Genomic DNA, 23847 nt, shown 5'->3' on the forward strand with positions numbered 1-23847 from the left:
TTTGAGACATTGAGCATTCAAGACATTTATTATAGTGAACCTTTGCTTTACCTATGCAGGATAAAACAGCAGGTTTCATTTAAAGGCATGATGAGGGAGTGAATGGAAGGTAAGCAATATCTACTGCTGGGGGTGGAGTTAAAGTGAGCCTGTTGCTTTGCCTTGCATATATTTTTTTTTTTGTAAATAAAGTTAGAGCTAGAATCTGTAACATCATGTCACTGCTGTGTCCCCACTGGGCGGAAAGAAAAGAGATGAGAGTTTTAGAATTCTTCATCGATGCATGAAGACAACAGCATTTTACAAACAAATGGGAGTCAACACCTTAAAATGTATCATGCAAAAAATGTATTTAAGGAGATATATGTCAATAATACCTTAAAGTGACCCTATCACCACAGGGTCAGGGTCACTTCTACACACAAAGCAGCTTGTAATAGAAGAAGCAACATACAGTATATACTTTTCCGACTTGTTGAGAAGCTGCATGCTTCCTTCTGCTGGGGTCACTTTAAGTAGTACTAAGCATGATTGTGTTTATGCCAAAATCTGAAAATTCAGGGTTAAATTATTATAATTATGAAGGTTTACTTATTATACCACAAGAAAGATCTTCCTACAAACAGCAAGTTTGTGTCTATGGTGGAGGCAGATGTAATACTGATGGCACTAGCTTGCGTTGGGAGAAACAATAGTGACTGGCTGGGAAAATCCAACCTACCCTAATGCAAGCTTGGCCAAGAAGCATCAGCCACAGCCATGGATGGGCCTACAAACATCTCCCCTGTTTGACTATAAATAGCTGGATTATGTTGTAAATGTTCTCCAATGTGGCAGATGTTTAGGAGTATACAGTGAGGTTGATTTACTACAGGAAAAAAAAACTATTCACTTTTCAAGTGCAGTGGCACTCATATTCCCCAGAGCTTAATGAATGTGCTGAAGCTCTGCTTATTTGTATCATCCAATCATGTGCAAGCAAAAATGCTGTTTTTATAATTTTCCTACCACCTGATTGAGTATTCTTTACAAAGTGAAGCTTCCCAACATTTACTAAGGTCTGGGGAAAATCAGTGCAACTGCATTTGCAAAGTACACAGTCTATTTGCCTTTAGTAAATCAACCCAGACTATTCAGGATAAAGTGGAAAATTTACATTAAAAAAATGCCTTCGCTATGATCTGTTTCCCTTGCAAATGTACTTAGTGGTAGAACACAAACACTTTTAATGTTCACCCTAAGTATGTAACTGTGGGTCAAGGACTGCTAGTGGAGACCTATTATAAATTTGAAGGTCCCGAAATTGTTAAAGATCATTTCTTTATAAAGTGCTCTCTTGAGAAGCTTAATTCACCAACACCTACAAGCACCACATAAAAAGTTTGAGTACCTCAGACGGAATTAATAATGTAAAAATCTTTTTTTGTAGACATAAAGATGGACCTTTTCTGCTTGTCATTGCATTTCTCCATGTTCACACGCCACTGGTTACAACAAAATCATTTATTGGGAAAAGCAAACATGGAATTTATGGAGATAATGTTGAGGAAATGGACTTTATGGTTGGTAAGTAATAAATGTATGTGTATATGTGTGTGTGTGTATATATAGTATATATATATATATATATATATATATATATATATATATATATATATGTATCTCACAAAAGTGAGTACACCCCTCACATTTTTGTAAATACTTTATTATATCTTTTCATGTGACAACACTGATGAAACGACACTTTGCTACAATGTAAAGTAGTGAGTGTACAGCTTGTATAACAGTGTAAATTTGCTGTCCCCTTAAAATAACTCAACACACAGCCATTAATGTCTAAACCCCTGGCAACAAGTGAGTACACCCCTAAGTGAAAATTTCCAAATTGGGCCCAAAGTGTCAATCTTTTGTGTGGCCACCATTATTTTCCAGCACTGCCTTAACCCTCTTGGGCATGGAGTTCACCAGAGCTTCACAGGTTGCCACTGGAATCCTTTTCCACTCCACCATGACGACATCATGGAGCTGGTGGATGTTAGAAATCTTGCACTCCTCCACCTTCCATTTGAGGATGCCCCACAGATGCTCAATAGGATTTAGGTCTGGAGGCATGCATGGCCAGTCCATCACCTTTACCCTCAGCTTCTATAGCAAGGCAGTGGTCATCTTGGAGGTGTGTTTGGGGTCGTTATCATGTTGGAATATTGCCCTGCGGCCCAGTAACCGAAGGGAGGGGATCATGCTTGGCTTCAGTATGTCACAGTACATGTTGGCATTCATGGTTCCCTCAATGAACTGTAGCTCCCCAGTGCAAGCAGCACTCATGCAGGCCCAACCACCATGCTTGACTGTAGGCAAGACACACTTGTCTTTGTACTCCTCACCTGGTTGCCGCCACACACGCTTGACACTATCTGAACCAAATAAGTTTATCTTGGTCTCATCAGACCACAGGACATGGTTGCAGTAATCCATGTCCTTAGTCTGCTTGTCTTCAGCAAACTGTTTGCAGGGTTTCTTGTGCATCATCTTTAGAAGAGGCTTCCTTCTGGGATGACAGCCCTGCAGACCAATTTGATGCAGTGTGCGGCGTATGGTCTGAGCACTGACAGGCTGACCCCCCACCCCTTCAACCTCTGCAGCAATGCTGGCAGCACTCATACATCTATTTCCCAAAGACAACCTCTGGATATGACGCTGAGCATGTGCTCTCAACTGCTTTTCGACCATGGCGAGGCTTGTTCTGAGCGGAACCTGTCCTGTTAAACTGCTGTATGGTCTTAGCCACTGTGCTGCAGCTCAGTTTCAGGGTCTTGGCAATCTTCTTATAGCCTAGGCCATCTTTATGTAGTGCAACAATTCTTTTTTTCAGATCCTCATAAAGTTCTTTGCCATGAGGTACCACGTTGAACTTCCAGTGACCAGTATGAGAGAGTGAGAGCAATAACACCAAATTTAACACAACTGCTCCCCATTCACACCTGAGACCTTGTAACATTAATGAGTCACATGACACTGGGGAGGGAAAATGGCTAATTGGGCCCAATTTAGACATTTTCACTTAGGGGTGTACTCACTTTTGTTGCCAGCAGTTTAGACATTAATGGCTGTGTGTTGAGTTATTTTGGGGGGACAGCAAATTTACACTGTTATACAAGCTGTACACTCACTACTTTACATTGTAGCAAAGTGTAATTTCTTCAGTGTTGTCACATGAAAAGATATAATAAAATATTTTAAAAAATGTGAGGGGTGTACTCACTTTTGTGAGATAATAAATATACAGTGGGGACGGAAAGTATTCAGACCCCCTTAAATTTTTCACTCTTTGTTATATTGCAACCAGGGGCGTTGCTAGGTCTACAAAAGATCTGGGGCTAGAGCCCACAGCAGCGAAGTAAAGTCATACGCTTGGGTGGGCATACACATGTATATAATGTGTGTGTGTGTGTGTGTATATATATATATATATATATATATATTGTATATACTGTATATTACATATACTATCATTACATCAGGGTTCCCAGAGAGCCTACCCCACTTACATCAGGGTCCCCAGAGAGCCCCTTCCTTACATCTCTCTGCTCTCTCGCCCTCCCAGCTCTTATGTATTGCCTGCCCGCTCTCTGGGGCTGCCCGCCGCACTTGCAGCCTGGGTGCAGAGAGGCCATGACAATGGCCGTCTCTGAGAGATTTGGGGCTATGGGCCCCAGATTCGGGGCTATAGCCCCAAAAGCCACCCCCTAGCAACGCGCCTGATTGCAACCATTTGCTAAAATCGTTTAAATTTATTTTTTCCCTCATTAATGTACACACAGCACCCCATATTGACAGAAAAACACAGAATTGTTGACATTTTTGCAGATTTATTAAAAAAGAAAAACTGAAATATCACATGGTCCTAAGTATTCAGACCCTTTGCTGTGACACTCATATATTTAACTCAGGTGCTGTCCATTTCTTCTGATCATCCTTGAGATGGTTCTACACCTTCATTTGAGTCCAGCTGTGTTTGATTATACTGATTGGACTTGATTAGGAAAGCCACACACCTGTCTATATAAGACCTTACAGTTCACAGTGCATGTCAGAGCAAATGAGAATCATGAGGTCAAAGGAACTGCCTGAAGAGCTCAGAGACAGAATTGTGGCAAGGCACAGATCTGGCCAAGGTTACAAAAAAAACTCTGCTGCACTTAAGGTTCCTTAGAGCACAGTGGCCTCCATAATCCTTAAATGGAAGACGTTTGGGATGACCAGAACCCTTCCTAGAGCTGGCTGGTGAGAGAGGTAAAGAAGAACCCAAAGATCACTGTGGCTGAGCTCCAGAGATGCAGTCGGGAGATGGGAGAAAGTTGTAGAAAGTCAACCATCACTGCAGCCCTCCACCAGTTGGGGCTTTATGGCAGAGTAGCCCGACGGAAGCCTCTCCTCAGTGCAAGACACATGAAAGCCCGCATGGAGTTTGCTAAAAAACACCTGAAGGACTCCAAGATGGTGAGAAATAAGATTATCTGGTCTGATGAGACCAAGATAGAACTTTTTGGCCTTAATTCTAAGTGGTATGTGTGGAGAAAACCAGGCACTGCTCATCACCTGTCCAATACAGTCCCAACAGTGAAGCACGGTGGTGGCAGCATCATGCTGTGGGGGTGTTTTTCAGCTGCAGGGACAGGACAACTGGTTGCAATCGAGGGAAAGATGAATGCGGCCAAGTACAGGGATATCCTGGATGAAAACCTTCTCCAGAGTGCTCAGGACCTCAGACTGGGCCGAAGGTTTACCTTCCAACAAGACAATGACCCTAAGCACACAGCTAAAATAACGAAGGAGTGGCTTCACAACAACTCCGTGACTGTTCTTGAATAGCCCAGCCAGAGCCCTGACTTAAACCCTTTTGAGCATCTCTGGAGAGACCTAAAAATGGCTGTCCACCAACGTTTACAGAACCTGACAGAACTGGAGAGGATCTGCAAGGAGGAATGGCAGAGGATCCCCAAATCCAGGTGTGAAAAACTTGTTGCATCTTTCCCAAAACGACTCATGGTTGTATTAGATCAAAAGGGTGCTTCTACTAATTACTGAGCAAAGGGTTTGAATACGTAGGACCATGTGATATTTCAGTTTTTGTTTTTTAATAAATCTGCAAAAATGTCAACAATTCTGTGTTTTTCTGTCAATATGGGGTGCTGTGTGTACATTAATGAGGAAAAAAAATTGAACTTAAATGATTTTAGCAAATGGCTGCAATATAACAAAGAGTGAAAAATTTAAGGGGGTCTGAATACTTTCCGTCCCCACTGTGTGTGTGTGTATATATATATATATATATATATATATTGTAGTATGCTTAAACAGTAGCCCAGCATGAGTCACGCCAACATATTAACTGCCTAAATATTGGATAACTACCTGGTGTCACGTACCTTGTAACAGAGCCTGATGTGTAGAAGGAGACCTTCCTTACAGCCCTGGTTCAGGGGCCGTTGGAGTTGCGACAGTGGCCGCGAGAGCGCAGTGAGGTAGGAGTGCCTGAGAAATTCCTTGTTGACGGTAGAGATGTGCAGCTGATGAGTCGCCAGACTAGGCTGGGTGGTGAGAAGCAGGTGGCAGCAGAAGCAGCAGGTGCGGATGCACAGCGGATGCAGGACAGGGTCACCAGGTCCTGGATGGAGCAGGATGGAGCAAGACTGGAGCAGGGTCAGACCACCCGGGTCAATCACAGATAATCAGATATGGCATAAGCGTTAAGCAGAGATTGGTCAGTAGACAGACAGCGGGATATCAGGCAGAATAGCAGGTACAGCAAGGTTAAGGCAAGCTGGGGTCAGGACTGGAGATAAGCAGGCGTAGTCAAGGAAGCCGGGTCAGGTAATCAGATGCAGATACTGGATCAGACTCAGGTAAAGCTGCAAATCAGACAGCACAGCACTAGTGCAGCAGCTGTCTTTATATGGGCCATTTGGCGCCAGCATTAATGGCTAACATGCCCGCGTATTTTCGTCTGTTAGCGCTAATGACGGGCACCTGCAAATGCACGTCTGCGCATGCCATGTCCCTGATACCTGGTATTCTAACACATATGACTCTACCAGTGTCGAAAGCGAATATGTAGGCTTAACAGAAAATCAGGTCAGAGAATCAAAAACAATATATAATAATTATGCAAAATATACATTTTACACAAAAAATTACATTTGTGTATGGATTTGGTTAAAAACTGGGATATTTTTAGACAGTAAAATCAGTTTGATTAGAGGCATGTCGCAAGAACCCACCAAAGAATCATGTGGCAGTTTCAGACTTTATATACTGTATATAAAAGAAATACAGTTTGTGAAAATATGCTGTAAAGCAACGCTAGAAAATACTCCCACCTCGTCACCACCTGCAGATACTTATCCATCATGCAGTAGCATTATGAAGGTGTCTATTCATTGAAAAATCACCCCAAACATACAACCAAAGTCATAAAGAACTATCTTCAGTGAAAATAAGAACAAGAAGTTCCGGAGGAGATGGTCTGGCCTCTACAGATCCCTGATATCAACATCATCAAATCTATCTGGGATTTTTTAAGTAGACCGCCTGAATCCCACAGATCTGTAGTTATTTCACCTAGAACAACATTCCTGCTGAGTTCCTAAGGAAACTTTGTTCAAGTGTACAAGAATCAATGCTGTTTTAAAGACAAAGGGTGGATACACACAATATTGATTTGAATTTGATTTTTTTCTCTCTATGCACTGCATAAGTTATTAATTGATACATAACAGCTATGGATTGCATATTTTTTGCAAGCATCCTCAATTTACGTGTTTTTATTAAAAATAAAAAGCTAAAAAAAAAATCACATGTACAAAAGTATTCACAGCCTTTGTTCAATACTTTGTTGAAGCGCTTTTGGCACCAATTACAGCCTCAAGTCTTTTTGAGTATGATGCTACAAGCTTGGCACACCTATTTTTGGTCAGTTTCTTCCATTCTTCTTTGCAGGACCTCTCAAGCTCCATCAGGTTGGATAGGGAGCATCGGTGCACAGCTATTTTCAGATCTCTTCAGAGATGTTTAATCGAATTTAAGTCTGGGCACTGGCTGGGCCACTCAAGAACATGCACAGAGTTGTCCTGTAGCCAATCCTTTGTTATCTTGGCTGTGTGCTTAGGGTCGGTGTCCTGTTGGAAGATGAACCTTTTCTCCAATCTGAGGTCTAGAGTGCTCTAAAGCAGGTTTTCATCAAGGATGTCTCTGTACATTGCTGCATTCATCTTTCCCTCGATCCTGACTAGTCTCCCAGTTCTTAACGCTGAAAAACACCCCCTCAGCATGATGCTGCCACCACCATGCTTCACTGTAGGAATGGTGGCCAGGTGATGAGCAGTGCCTGGTTTCCTCCAGACATGACACTTGCCATTCCGGCCAAAGAGTCCAATCTTTGTTTCATCAGACCAGAGAATTTTGTTTTTCATGGTCTGAGAGTCCTTCAGGTGCTTTTCGCAATCTCCAGGTGGGCTGTCACATGCCTTTTATGGAGGAGTGGCTTCCGTATGGCCACTCTACCATACAGGCCTGATTGGTGGAACACTGCAGAGATGGTTGTTCTTCTGGAAGGTTCTCCTCTCTCCACAGAGAAACACTGGAGCTCTGTCAGAGTGACCATTGGGTTCTTGGTCACATCCCTGACTATGGCCCTTCTCCCCCCATTCGCTTAGTTTGGCCGGGCAGCCCTCTCTAGGAAGAGTCCTGGTGGTTTCAAACTTCTTCCATTTACAGGTGATGGAGGCCACTGTGCTCCTTTGGGACCTTCATTGCTGCAGAAATGTTTCTGTCCCCTTCCCCAGATCTGTGCCTCGATACAATCCTGTCTCAGAGGTCTCCAGACAATTCCCTGGACTTCATGGCTTGGTTTGTGCTCTTACATGCACTAACTGTGGGACCTTATATAGATAGGTGTGTGCCTTTACAAATCATGTCCAATCAACTGAATTTACCACAGGTAGACTCCAATCAAGATGTAGAAACATCCTAAGGATGATCAGTAGAGATGAAAAAGTCAGAGGAAGATGGACTGTCCTAAAAAATGATTTTAGGGACTTAGGAGCTAAATTGAGGAATAGAACCCCCAAGGTAGCATTCTCAGAAAAAACTACCGGTACCTCGAACCACACCATGAGGGCAGCGGGAGATTAGGGAAATTAACAAGTGGCTGAGGAGCTGGTGTAGAAAGGAGGGGTTCAGGTCCCTGGAGAACTGGGCTAACTTCTCAGTCGGTTACCAGCACTTTAGCAGGGATGGGGAGGGTGCAGCTCAGCTGGGAGAGAACAAGCTATAGGGGCTTTTAAACTAGGTGATGGGGGTAGGGTCCAGATGTAGAGCTAGCCAGCGTGGAACAAGGTTCGGAGGGTAGTATTGGGGGCATTAGTGGTAGGGTGACTACAGTACCTAAACCCAAGGTAAGTAAGTTGACAAATCCAAATTGCAGCCTCATTACAACCAACAAGGAGATAGTATGTGACCGGACAAAAATACGAGGCTTGTACACTAACGATAGAAGTCTGGCTGACAAGATAGGAGAACTGGAGCTGCTGATGTATGAGGAGGATTTAGATTTTGTGGGAATTTCAAAGACTTGGCTTAACAGCTCTCATGATTGGCTGGAAACCATTCAGGGGTATTCCCTATATATATCGCAGAGATAGGGAGGGTAAAAAAGGGGGAGGGGTGTGCCTGTACATCAAGAATGATGTGCAAGTGAATGTGAGCAATGGAGGAGATGGAATCCTCATGGGTAGAGCTTCAAAGGGAGGAAACTAAGGGGAAAGTAATACTGGGCATATACTATAGGCCCCCTAACCAGAGGGAGGAGGGGGAGGTGAACCTCATATCACAGTTTGGAATGGCGGCAAGGATGGGAAGTGTCATTATAATGGGTGATTTTAATTATCCAGATATACACTTGGCGGAAGGAACCGCGCATTCGTCTAAGGCTTGTCATTTCCTCAATATATTTTGCAGGACAATTTCATGGGTCAGATGGTGAATGCACCACCAAGAAACAATGCGTTACTAGACCTACTGATTACTAATAATACAGACCTGATCGCGGATGTGGAAAAACGGGGTAACTTAGGAAACTGTGCTTTTTGCTAGAAGATATTAAATGGGATAAAATCCTATGAACAAAGAATACGGAGGAAAAATGGGAGTGCTTTAAGAGCATACTAAATAAAGGTATTGGCAAGTGCATTCCAATGCAAAATAACTTTAAAAGAGCTAATAAAAATCCTGGGTGGCTCAACTCCAATGTAAAAATGCATATAAAAGCAAAGGAAAAGGCCTTCAAAAAATGCAAAGCTGAAGGGTCATTGTTAGCATTCCAACTTTACAAAGAATGCAATAAGAAATGTAAGCGTGCAATCAGGGTGGTTAAGATAGAACATGAAAGGCACATAGCAGAGGAGAGTAAAAAAAAATACTCAGAAATTCTTTAAGTATATAAATAGTATGAAAGGGAGGCCAGAACATATTGGCCCCCTTTGGTTACAAAAAGCCAGAGAGATAGTGAAGGCTTTGAATATATTCTTCACAAGGGAAACAGGGATGGGGAAACAGTAACCAAGACTGTAATGTTAATTTTCATAGCGTGTCACAGGAAGCACCCTCATGGTTAACAGAGGACAGAATTAGAAATAGACCTGAAAAATTTAACATAAATAAGTCACCAGGACTAGATGGCTTGCACTCAAGGGTCTTTAAGGAACTCAGTCAAGTGATAGCCAGACCATTGTTCCTAATTTTGTAGACAGTTTACTAACTGGAATGGTACCAGCTGATTGGAGAAAAGCCAACCAATATTTAAAAAAGGGCAGAGATATATCCCTGGCAACTACAGGCCAGTTAGCCTAACACCAATAGTCTGCAAGCTATTGGAGGGGATAAGGGACTGTATACAAGATTTCTGTAATGAAAATGGTATCATTAGCAGTAATCAGCATGGATTCTCGAAGAATCGTTCTTGCCAGACCAATCTATTAACCTTCTATGAAGAAGTGAGCTGCCACCTAGATAAAGGAAGGCCCGTAGACGTGGTGTATCTAGATTTTGCAAAGGCATTCGATACAGTTCCCCACAAGAGTTTACTGTACAAACTAAGGTATGTCGGCATGGACCTGGATTGAAAACTGGCTACAGGGGTGAGTCCAAAGGGTGGTGATAAATAGGGAGTACCATGAATGATCTGGTGTGGAAAGTGGGGTCCACCAGGGTTCTGTCCTGGGACCAATCCTGTTTAATTTATACATAAATGATCTGGAGGATGGGATAAACAGCTCAATCTCAGTATTTACGGATGATACACAGTTAAGCAGGGCAATAACTTCTACGTAGGATGTGGAAACCTTGCAAGAAGACCTAAACAAATTAATGGGGTGGGCAACTACATGGAAAATGAGGTTTAATGTTGAAAAATGTAAAGTAATGCATTTGGGTGTGAAAAATATGAATGCAATTTACTCGCTAGGGGGAGAACCTCTGGGGGAATCTAGGATGGAAAAGGACCTGGGGGTACTAGTAGATGACAGGCTCAGCAATGGCATGCAATGCCAAGCTTCTGCAAGTAAAGCCAACAGAATATTGGCATCCATTAAAAAGGGGATTCACTCCAGAGATAAAACGATAATTCTCCCACTATACGAGACTCTGGTCCGGCCTCACCTGGAGTATGCCGTCCAGTTCTGGAAACCAGTCCTCAGGAGGGATTTGCTGGAACTGGAGAGAGCCCAGAGAAGGGCAACAAAGCTAATTAAGGGACTGGAGGATTTCAGCAATGGGAAAAGACTAGAAGCATTGAACTTATCCACTCTGTAGAGGAGACGCTTGAGCGGGGATATGATATCAATCAAATACCGTACTGGTGACCCTAGCATAGGAAAAAAACTTTTCAATGAAAGGGAATTTAACCACTTGCTTACTGGGCACCTAAACCCCCCTCCTGCCCAGACCAATTTTCAGCTTTTAGCGCTGTCACTCTTTGAACAACAATTGCATGGTCATACAACACTACCCAAATGAAATTTTTATCATTTTTTTTTCACAAATAGAGCTTTCTTTTGGTGGTATTTGATCACCTCTGGGTTTTTATTTTTAGTTAAAAAAATTTAAAAAGACCGATTTTTTTTTTTTTTTTAAATACAAAACTGTATTTTGTCAATAAATTTTGCAAACAGGTAATTTTTCTCCTTCATTGATGGACGCTGATGAGGCTACACTGATGGGCACTAATAGGCTGCACTGATGTGTACAGATAGGTTGCACTGATGTGTACAGATAGACTGCACTGATGGGCACTGATAAGGCGGGATTGATGGGCACTAATAGGCGGCACTGGTGGGCACTGATGAGGTGGCATTGATGGGCACTGATGGGTGGCACTGATGTGTGGCACTGATGGGCGGCACTGAGGGGCATTGATAGGTGGCACTGAAGAGCACTAATAGATGGCACTGATAGCTGGCACTGATGGGTGGCAGTAATGGGCACTGATAGGTGGCAGTGATGGGCACTGATCGGCACTGGTGGGTGACACTGATAGGCAGAACTGCTAGGTGGCACTGATGAGGCTCTAACTGGCACCACTGGTGGGCATTGATAGGTGGCACTTGTGGGCACTGATAAGTGGCACTGATTGCTGGCACTTACTACTGTGGGCACTGATTGGGGGCACTGTGGGTACTGATTTGTGGCACTGGCAGGCAGTACTTGTGGGCACATATGAGGCAGCTTCGCCTCTTCCTCTTCAGGACCGATGTCCCTTCAAACAGAAGCCGGCGATCGGCTTTTTTTCTTCTCACGCTGTCAGCATGAGAAGAAAAAGAAAACAATTACCGATCCTCTGTTTACATCACGTGATCAGCTGTCATTGGCTGACAGCTGATCACGTGGTAAGGGGACGGGATCGGCCCCTTATTTAGATCTGTGATCACCCGAGTCTCATTGACTCGGGTGATCACAGTGCGTGCCCCCTTCAGGGGGGCGTGGCCAGCTTTGAAAGGGGAGGACGTCAATAGATCATCATTCGGCTATAGCGCGGATCTGAACAAGTTAAAAAGACACGCGGCCATTCACTAAAATTAGAAGAGAAGCAGTTTAACCTTAAACTGCGTAGAGGGTTCTTTACTGTCAGAGCGTTAAGGATGTGGAATTCTCTTCCACAAGCAGTGGTATCAGCAGGGAGCATCGATAATTTAAAAAACTATTACATGGGTACCTTAACGACCACAGCATACAGGGGTATACAATGTACTATTAACATAAACGCACACACACACAGGTTGAACTGGATGGACTTGTGTTTTTTTTTCAACCTTACCAACTATGTAACTATGTAACCTGAGCTCAATTTTGAGTGTCATGGCAAAAGCTGTGAATACTTATGTACATGTGATTTTTTTTGTCTTTTATTTTTAAAAGATTTCAAACACTCTTCTTTCATGTTGTCATTATGGGGTATTGTTTGTAGAATTTTGAGGAAAATATGAATACTTTCCGAATGCACTGTATATATCCAAAACTGGTTTAGACTCATGGGTCTTGCAGAAGAGGGAGATCAAGAACAGCAGTGTTTTTATTGTTAAAATTTCCATGAAGCTCAGTCCACCTTTCTGAAGACCAAGGATTGAGCTTCATGCAAACATAGACGGCTGAAGAAGTCCTGCTGGACGATACGAATGTGGATTGGTTTTATCCCGGTTTAGACTTTGCTGCAGCCGCCTTATCATTCATTGTCATCTGTAACTAACATGCGCCTTAATACCTAGCACTGGTTATAGTGCTATATATATGTGAGTACCTGTCTTTTAACAAAGGAATAATTTTTCTAGCTATACAGAGAGCACTAAGTTCTTTCTTTATTTATTTCATGCATATTTGGATGAAAATTGTTGAGCCCTATTAAGGAAGAGGTTTCCGGCTTTCCAGTTAAGATACCACCCTGACCACTAAATAAGTGGTAAACGCTTATGAGACCTTCCTGTTAGTTCAGGGGTCCCTCTAACAAGGTGAGCGGTTTGACTGGCAAGAGGGGGAGCACGGATTTAAGAGCACTTTGGATTTGCATGAAACACCCTGCATCACCGCTGACACTTTTTTGTTTTTTCCATCTATGGACATTTATGATTATTGATTGTATTTTCAGCGCTGCACTATTTCATTTTTATTGTTTTTGAATTTCATGGAAACATTGACAATAAAAACACTGCTGTTCTTGATCTTCCTCCTCTGCAAGACCCGTGAGTCTAAACCAGTTTTGGATTCACATGGATTTCTTTGTGGGTGCATACCTGAGCATTTACTTCAAACATAAGCTACCCTTGGAACTATATATATATATATATATATATATATATATATATATATATATATATATATATATATATATATATATATATATATATAACTATATATATTATATATACTGTACTGCATATTATTATAGTTGGAAAATTTCGAAGATGATGACATTGACTAATGTAAAAAAAAAACATTACCCCAAACTCTGCTTCCTTGACCTAAGTCTGAAGAAGAAGACTGCTGCACTCGGTCAGAGAACAGAGGTCTATTTCCAGCAGTAGGTCACACATCTGCGCACTCATAACTGTGGGAGTGGAAGCAGGGAAATATTGTATTTAGCTAAACAAAGGTGAATACTAATTTACAGCAATATATATCCATTATTCAGTAATGAACTTGTTGATTGGTAATATAGTATTTCTAATACTATAATTGGTACATTCTAGTTTAATATTTATCATCTATTTCATGGATATTATATATAATATTTATTTCAGGTTCAGTTCTCAATGCTATTGATGATGCTGGACTGAAAAGCAATACCTTGATCTATTTTGCATCAGATCATGGAGGACACTTAGAGGTCAAAGATGGTGACATTCCAACTGGGGGATGGAATGGAATATACAGAGGTGTGTATATATTTATATTTAATGGCTTTATATATCTTTATAAAGTAATAATAAAGGAATGTGACTTTTTTGATACAAGCATATTCTTCTTCATGTACCAACGCACAAGTTTTGAATTTGCCACTATATGAATTATGCATCTGCACTGTAATTTAGAATATACAACAAATACTAGAAACGCAAATCCACTTAAGCCTGTTGAAGCTGGGAATTTCCTACCCAACATCCCTTTATTTGTCGTTCATATAGAACAATTATCTACAAATTTCCAGTGCTCCTCCCTATTAGAAGTCCTTGGATATGTAAGGTCTGCAGCTGCCTCAAACCAGTCTGATCTTTGCATGTTTTCGTGCATTGAAAGTGTACCCATGGGAAGAAAACACTGGAGGTGTCTGCTAACCAGGAGGTGTCTGTGACTTCTCAATCTGATGTGTATATATTGTGCTATGGATTGGAGTAGGGACCCCACTGCATATAGATGCAATCATAGTGACAATGATGTGTGGCTTTAGCATATATCTGCACATGTATGCAAATTAAGACTTTTATTTATTTTGAAATGTCCAAAATATGCTCTTTTTGCTGACTAAAGGATAAGTACTGGCTGGGGAATTTTTGTATTTTTAATGAATTGCCCCTCCTATTGTGCACCTTCCCAGTTAAACTGGTTGAGTACTTGCCATTTTGTTAACAAAATGTTAACAAATATATATTTGGCAATATATACAGCATGGCACTGTAGGTGAAAGGCAGGTAATTAAAAAAAAATGTGTTTTGAGGCACCCCTTTATGTAACAGACAGACAGGGAATCTACAGATTCCCTGGAATTTTTCTTAAACTACACTTAACATAAAGAACCCCTTTCCTTTCTCTGGTAGTAATACCATATTTATAACTAATCCTATTGTCCTCTGTATGCATTTATTAAAGTACTGAAAGAGGTCTTACAGCCGTAAAACAGTAAGAGATATACCATTGGGCTACCCGTCTTAAAGTTAAACTACTGGCAAATGGCTTACTACAAAGTTAAACCCATATAGGAGCTGTTTTACCTATTAAAGGGTTTATATTTCTATCCATCATGTCCTGAGATTTACACAACCCTGTTTCAAAGTAGAGACAGGCAAGCATCCTGATTTTTACTTCTACTGTAGGTAAGCAATGTGGCCTGGTCTTCTGTTTGCCCCCAGCCTGTCAGTGGACAGTGAAAGAGTAACAAAATACTTATGATTCATCCCTCTTTTCCTTCTGATTGGAATGTTTATAGTAAATAACTATAATGTGCACAATTTGTAGGCGGAAAAGCCATGGCTGGTTGGGAAGGTGGAATTCGTGTCCCAGGGATCTTTAGGTGGCCTGGTGTCCTTCCTTCTGAGACAGAGATTAATAAACCCACAAGCTTGATGGATGTTTTCCCAACGCTGGTCCATTTGGGTGGTGCAGAATTGCCTACTGACAGGTATGTTTCATGTCCTGAAAAAGAAATTACACCATATATATGTGTATAATTTTATTTGGTAATAATTGACCTTGAGTTGAAAAGATGTAAAGCCCACTGTTGTTCCCCCGTATAGCAGGATTCTGCTTGGCAGAGCAGGAGCAGCATTTTAAGCCAGTTGGACTTTATGACATTGCACAGTACCCTGGGAGCTACCTGAGAGCAGGGGAAGACACAGGGCAGACCTTAAAATTTAGGCTGGACTTTTTTTGGCAGTTAAAATAGCATTAAGCCCTCAAAGGTTTTTTTTAAACTGATATATTCTTATCTACTAGGGAAACATTTCCCAGTACATTATTTAATTCATATATTCTTCTTGGCGTTACAGGGATTCTTCCTCTCCATCCTGCCCATTTTCCGACCCACTTTCATTACATAGATGTCCTGCATATACCAAAGACTGTTTTGAAGTCAATCCAGCTACTCCAGATTTTATAAAATCTAGCATAAATATCCCTATGTAAATATATCAACCCTTCCATTAAACTAATTCTATCCACTTCCATAAACCATTCTGTCATAGTTTCTTAGATTTCCAATATTTCAGGATTAATGCCTTCACTGCGTTTAACAAGAATGGTATTATAGACGTTTTATATTTTTTCCTTGAATTACTGGTTGCATGGAAGAGACATTACCAGGGGTCCTGCCCAATCTCACCATGCATCTATTAATTGTCATGTAACCTCTGTTTAATCATCCTAAATTGCCCTCCTTCAGATCGAGACATAGGTTGGGTATCCGAAGCTAGGTTAAAAAACAAAATTAAAATCTCCTGACAGAATTACCTTACTTTATCTAAAATTCTCTAGTTCACTAAGAACCCCCTTTAAAAGAAGGGATAACCATCTATTGGGACAATATATACATTTGCTAATGTAAAATCAATATTATACAAAGATCCCTTAATAAATAGATATCGCCTTTCTGGGTCTGACAATATTGCTTTCAGTGCAAGCGGTGTACTCCTGTCGAACCCCATTGGGACTCCCTTCGATCTTTTAGTGGGGGAATAACTGTAATACCATGTTGAAAAATATTTTGAGCTAAAGCTAATTTTAGTGGACCATTTCTGGTGAATTTCTTGTAGCATCACTACATTAGCAACATGTCTTTTTAATTCCCTGAGTCTGGTGTCTCTTAGTGGGATTGCTCAACCCCCTAACATTATAAGAAAATTATTTTTATTGTGGTCATAGTCAAGGTATATAGAAAATATGGAGAAAATCTTCTTTTAGGGTCTCAGGAGTACACCATTCTAATAACAGACACAAAATTAAATAGGGAAAAGACAAAACATACATAACAACATATAACCCCCAATTCAACACTCCCCCGAAGACTAATGGTCCCTCTACTGGGAAACACCTTAAACCAATGTTGTGCTCAGCCTCACAATCGCCTCTTTGGGCTGGTGATGGGGCCAAGTCCCTGTATGGGGATTCATCTGCACATCCAGGCTCTTAGTCCTCATTCCCTCAACTGGGGGATGGTTCTGGAGTTCCGTATGCACACATCTGCTCCACACAATCTCTCATCAAATCTTAATCTTTTTTCCTAAACTTAGTCAATAGCCCGAACAGAGTCTTTCCTTATCTCCGCTATTTGCAGTTATTTCACTTTGATCTTAATACTTGTTCTTTCAAGCTACTTCACTCTCAGGGCCTCTTTTTCCAGTTATCAAGGTTGAGTGGGGGTAATACCAGTTTTCCACAAAAATCTTTCAAATCTTCCAGAAATCTCAAAAGTGCTGTACGTTCTTCATTTTTAGCAATCAGACAAGCTGAAAACCCCCATCTATATTAAATATTCCTAGTTAACTGAGTTGTTAATGGTTTTAACACCCTTTTACATGCTAGTGTCTCAGGTGCTAAATCTGAGATGAAAAGTAGCTCTGCTCTGTCAAAATTAATAGTTGGTGAGGCTCTCATACTTTTGGACACTTTTTCTCTATCCTTTTAATAGGGGAGTATAATATGCAGAAGAGAGCAGGCAGGCACACAGTTTGTCACGATCAGGGGTTAGGCTGGAAGACCAGTTGCTATAGCAGTGGGAAGCTCTCACAGGAACCAGCAGGATATGTACACAGGCAGCTCACCCTGGCGGATGATGCGGGCTCACCTGAGGTGCAGAGTCTAAGTACTAACCGGTGTTCACCAGAGCTCCTGATGGTGGAAATGGATTTTGCTGCGTGTTAGTACCAGGCCCTGCCCTCAGGATCCCCCCACTAAGAGGTGAGCAAGCTGGGGTCCAAAAGCAGATAAGCAGGTATAGATCAAACAGAAGGGTAGTCAGTAAACAAGCCAAAAGGTCAGTAATGAACAGTTGCAGGTTGGGATCATGCAGGAGCATAGTCGGAGAATGGCTTAAATCAGGAGTTCATGGGAGGAGCAAATAGTTCAAGGTTCAGCAGAGAACAAGGCACAAGGCAGGATTGTCCAATGGATCAGGCATAGAGGTGTCCAGCATCTCAGGTAGTTCAGTGAGAAGAGTTACTGCCAGACATAGCAGAGGTCCGGGGTTCAAACCCAGGCCCTGACACTCATTTAGCTTACCTGCAGGTAGCCCAGCAGACTGCTATTGGATATTATATATCCAATAGCAGTCTATATATATATATTATCGATGGACAAAAGACACACACAGAGCAGCAGACCTGTGGGAAGTTGTAGCCCTGCCACTCAAGGGGACCAGCCTACATGTCTGTGTTCACCCTAGGCAGGCCTCTGTCATTCCTCCCACGTCCTCTCTCTATAGTTCTCCACTCCTCTCCCGACAGCGGTTTCCAACTCTGCAGTGGTCACCCTTCCTTAGCCACTGTTGTGAAGTGAGCGCCGAGTGGTAACCGGTTGCTCCGCTCTGCTCACTCCGGGATCCAAGCTTTAGCAACTAGATGGCAGGCTTCTCTGCAGGTCTACCACTTCTGCTTCTTTGGGAGCACCTGTGGAACTTTTGGGCTACATGCCGTTGGCCAGTGCTATGTTGTTACTCTGCCCCTGCTATATAATATTTGAGTGTGTTTTTTGATTGGAAATGCCTTAAGAGCCCTTTCACACTGACAGCGCAGCCGCTTTATGGTAAAGCGCAGATAGTTTTAGCGGCGCTTTACCGTCGTTTTAGAGGCGCTTTCAGCTGCTGGCAGGGCGCTTTTAGCCCCTGCTACCGGCCGAGTAAAGGGTTAAAAGCGCCCCCAAAGCACTGCTGCTGAGGCACTTTACAGGGGCTTCGGTGGCGCTGCCCATTGATTTCAATGGTATCCACCACTCCTAAAGCGCCCCAAAGATGCTGCTTGCAGGACTTTTTTTAAGCACTCGGGCTTTCACACTGGGACTGCAGATGAGGCATTTTCCAGGCGCTTTACAGGCGCTATTCTTAGCGCTAAAGCGCCTGAAAAAAGCCTCCAGTGTGAAAGGGGTCTAAATTATGTTTTTCTTGAAATGTAAATGTGCTTTCCAGCCCTCCATAAAAGTGTTCCATGCTGACATAGATAAGTAATAGCCACAACTATACATGTAGTGCTAAGGAAGACAGGGGACATGTCTGGCTAGGTCCAGGTCTTAATCTTATTAGATAAAGTGTGCAACTGCTGTCACAATAGATACAATACTACAACATGGAAGCTGTTAGACTGGCCATACTTTATACAATTTTCTTGTACAATTTTTCTTTAGATTTACCAAAACTACATAATACAAGGTCATACCTAAACACTACATATTTGAAGTCTAGTTAAGTCTACAGGAAATTGAATAAGAACATTTTATAATGCATGGCCATCATTAGTAAGTGTGTATCTAACTAAATATCTATGTGTCTTGCCTTGATTTTTCACAGAATCTATTAATTTGCCCTTTCATGGTTTAGTTATAGGTTCTCTTGTCAGAGCACCCTCCTCACGCTTTGTTTTGTTTCTCTGTTGGAGCCCCAAATCTAATCTTTGGTGAAGCTTACACAGAGTTCACCTCCCTATGGGAAAGTGTTATGCAGCAATACATCACCTGTGCCTGAATGTTGTAGTTTGGCACAGATTCTTCCTACACATCCATTTCCAGGCTGTAGAAGCAAACACACCACACCTTGCAGCCCTCTCAGGACTGGTGACAATCCTAGCAAAGTACTGGAAGAAAAAAGAAGAGAGGGTGCACCAGCCTAGTGCATTATCCCAATAACCATTCATTAACCGTTTGCCGACTGTATAACTTACATATACGGTGGCAAGGAGGCTCTGCTGCGCGGGATCACATATCTAGTACGTGATCCTGCCCTTCTGGGTCTGGGGCACGCATGCGCGACGCCTCTGATTATACACAGCGGAAGCTGATCTTCGGGTACCACGGACTTGATGTCCACTGGCACCCGGCGATCATTGAGCACAGAGGCAGAATGGTGATTTGCCTATGCAAACAAGGCAGATTGGCGTTCTGTCGGTAGGGAAAGCGGGAACATGGATCAATGCATTCCCCTAGTAAAAGCACCTCCCACTCAGTACTCAAACACTGGCTAGGCACACAGTTAACCCTCTGACCGCCCCTGATGTTAACCCCTTCCCAGCCAGTGTCATTAGTACAGTGACAGTGCATATTTTTAGCACTGATCACTGTATTAGTGTCACTGGTCCCCAAAAAGTGTCAAAAGTGTCAGTTAGTGTCCGATTTGTCCACCGCAATATCACAGTCCCGCTATAAGTCACTGATTGCCGCCATTACTACTAAAAAATAAATAAATAAAAATTCCATAAATACATCCCATAGTTTGTAGACGCTATAACTTTTGCGCAATATATATTGGCCTAAATTTATGAAGACATTTGATTTTTTTATTTTTTTGGGGTATGTTTTATAGCAGAGAGTAAAAAATTTCATTTTTTTTTTTCAAAATTGTCGGTCCTTTTGTTTTATAGAGCAACATTGAAGAAATGCAGAGGTGATCAAATACCACCAAAAGAAAGCTCTATTTGTGTGATCTGCTGCAGGTGTCAATGTATTCCTAACAGCACCCCAAACACAGATCGCAAATGCAGTGTGTTTGCCTGCACCGGATCGCATGATACCACAGTACAGTAGTGATCTGGTTGCAATGCAGTTTATAAAAGTAGTGCATGCACTACTTTAGGTGCAATCCAGTGCGATTTCAGCCCATCCAAATGAATGGGCTGAAAATCACATTGCACTGAATCGCCCTTGTTCCTGTGTGATTCAGTATTTAGTTAGGTGTGAACGGCCCTAAATGCAGCTAAACTGAATGCAAGTAAGCATACAGTGTGTAGTATACAATTTCAACTCATTACATGCATTTTTATGCATTTAGATGTGTCCTATAAACACATATAAAGGCACATAATTGCATACCCGTCTAAATGAAGCCTTTCCTGTTAAATAATAACTTTTTTTACTTGTCCCGGATTTCTACACAGTCATTTGGCACAATATGATAATCTACCCGTATCTCACCTTGACCGTATTGCACACAGCTGAACAAAGTTTGCTTTTCTGCTATTCTGCTTATTATTAATCAGTGATCTCCAGCTGATAGGCAATGTGTTCTACTACCAGCACCTATACCAGGACTATGTTTTTTAGAAGCAGCCCAATCATTTTAGGTATACAGTATACAGTGGATATGAACGCATACATTTGCAAATTAATTAACGCCCTGGTATGGGAACACATAGTTATGGACACAAATCTAAGCTGCATAGATGTTAAGGGGTTAATTCTAAACACAAAATGTAATTGTAAGATATAGTTTAGCTTTAGAAAATGTTTCTCTTTCATTTACTTATTCTCCATTATATTAGAATTATTGATGGTCGGGACATATTTCCATTGCTTTTGAAGAAAGTCAACCATTCCGAACATGAGTTTCTATTTCACTACTGTGGAAATCATTTACATGCCGTGCGATGGTACCAGAAAGAAAGTAAGTAAACTTTTGTTTTTACCTAAGAATTGCTGGAAAGAAATGTGGCAGTCAACTTATATTTCACAATTGTGCAGCTGGATTGCTACCTCATCCTTTTAAACCTGACCACATATGAATTACACAGGTTCTGTGGCTGATTAAGGTAGTGATTAAACTTTGTTAACCACTTCAATACAGGGCACTGCCCAGGACAATTTTCAGCTTTCAGCACTGTAACACTTTGAATGACAATTGCGCAGTCATGCAACACTGTAGCCAAACTAAATTTTTTGCATTTTCTTCCCACAAATAGAGCTTTCTTTTGGTGGTATTTGATCACCACTGGGGTTTTTATTTTTTTTGCTAAACAAATGAAAAAAGATCAAAATTTTGGAAAAAAAAAGTTTTTCTTTGTTTCTGTTATAAAATTTTGTTTTCTCCTTCACTGATGGGCACTGATGAGGAGGCACTAATATGTAGAATTGATGGGCACTGATAGTCGGCACTGATATGCAGCACTGATGGACACTGATATGCAGCACTGATGGACACTGATATGCAGCACTGATGGGCACTGATAGGCGGCACTGATGGGCAATAACAGACAGCACTGATGGGCACTAATAGGTGGTACTTACAAACGGCACTGATGGGCACTGATGGGCACTGATAGGCGGCATGGATGGGCACTGATGAGGAGGTACTGACAGGCATTACTGATGGGCATCTGTGAAGGCTACTGACAGGCATTACTGATGGGCACTAATTGGCACTTTGATGGGCACTGGCGATTTAGGTGGGCACTGACTGGCAGCTGATGGGCACTGATTGGCATTGTGGTGGGCACCTCTGATGGGGGCTGCGCTGATAATCAATGTGCTGATTATCAGTGCGCACCCCCCTCTGACAAGAGAGCCGCCGATCGGTTCTCCCTTCAGCGTGAACTGAGGAAAGCCATTTACCGGCACTTCCTGGTTCACGCTGTTATCAGTTGTGATTGGTCACAGTTGATCATGTGATGATCAGTTGATCATCACCTAAAGGTAGCCTCCATATAAACCATGATCGATGAACACAAGTCCTGTGTCCTGTACTATATACAATTAAGATAAACAGTTTTTTAGGGTTCTAAATAAAATAGCCACATGTTGGTAAAATAAATGTTAGTGATATTAAATGCTTTCTTTTTTTATAACAAACATGTCATACTCATCTGCTCTGTGCAGTGGTTTTGCACAGAGCAGCCCGCATCTTCCTCATCTCTGGTCCCCTGCCGGCGCTCCTGGCCCCTCCCCCCTACTGAGTGCCCCCATAGCAAGCAGCTTGCAATTGGGGCATTCAAGCAGATTTGTTCCCGAACCAGGGCTCTGCATGTCCATTCACAAACAGAGCCATGGTTTAGCCCTGCCCCTCTTTCTCCTCATTGGCTGTAATTGATAGCAGCTGGAGCCATTGGCTAATGAGGAGGGAGCGTCCCCAGAGAGCTGAGGCTTTTGTGCACATCGCTGGATCATGATGGGGCTCAGGTAAGTATTATGAGGGAATGGGGGGGGGCTGCTGCACAGAGAAGGTATTTTACCTTCCTGCATAATATGGAAGGAAGGTAAAAAAAAATTGAGCCTTTAGATTTTTTTAGCATGCAAATTAGTAAAAGAGTTTATAGTCACAAACACTGATGCCTGACAACTAGGCACCAATGACCCCTGCTCATTAAATAATGAATTCCAGAGAAGTACTAGTAAACTAGATTTTTGTATGTTGTTTTTACTATTTTAACGCACACATTTAAGCAAATAAATCACTTTTCCTGTGTGCTGTTTTTCATAACAATTGCACTCTTCTTACATACACATGTGTTTTTTTCATACTCTGTTGAAATGATCATTACAATGTGGTTTCCATTTAATGTTGATACAGTTCCCAACCAAAATGTGGATACTGCATCTATACTGAGCATGGTTCCCACAGCTGTTCCTCCATCAGAAATGGATTTTTGGATGTTTTTAGTCTCTAATTAGAAAGATACCACAGTAAGTGAGATCATGGTACCATAGTATTTTACAGATCTGTTTGTTTTGACCGCTTTATGAAGTAATAGCAAACAGAATTTTCCAGCGGCTTAAAAGCCCTTTGATTATAAAATAGTACACAGGGGACTAAGCAGAAAACAAAACTGTAGGAAGAAATAATCACATGGGAGCTAGCTGCAGGCCCTTTCTAAGCAGTATTGTAATGATGACGAAGTTTGTGGGAGATACAACTGCTAATAAAATTTTAACTGTCAAGAAATATGTAGACATGTTTAAATGTTTATTTATTTTTAGCTTACAGTGCCTTGAAAAAGTATTCATACCCCTTGAAGTTTTCCATACTTTGTCATGCTACAATCAAAAATGTAAATGTATTTTATTGGGATTTTATGTGATAGACCAACAGAAAGTAGCACATAATTGTGAAGTGGAAGG

The 23847-nt window shown here is 41.7% G+C and overlaps 1 protein-coding gene across 3 annotated transcripts in view; it reads left to right on the forward strand.

Moving 5' to 3' along the window:
• Positions 1-23847, forward strand: part of LOC141128836 (arylsulfatase D-like) — a 96294-nt gene that overhangs the window by 65544 nt on the left and 6903 nt on the right. For all 3 annotated transcript variants that reach the window (XM_073616389.1, XM_073616390.1, XM_073616391.1), the window contains 4 exons: positions 1430-1566; positions 13848-13982; positions 15280-15442; positions 21279-21400. In XM_073616389.1, the coding sequence (XP_073472490.1) occupies positions 1430-1566; positions 13848-13982; positions 15280-15442; positions 21279-21400 (557 nt within the window). The remainder of the gene's footprint in view (positions 1-1429; positions 1567-13847; positions 13983-15279; positions 15443-21278; positions 21401-23847) is intronic.

The sequence above is a fragment of the Aquarana catesbeiana genome, linkage group LG02, assembly GCF_042186555.1.
Source record: "Aquarana catesbeiana isolate 2022-GZ linkage group LG02, ASM4218655v1, whole genome shotgun sequence".
Lineage (NCBI taxonomy): Eukaryota > Metazoa > Chordata > Amphibia > Anura > Ranidae > Aquarana > Aquarana catesbeiana.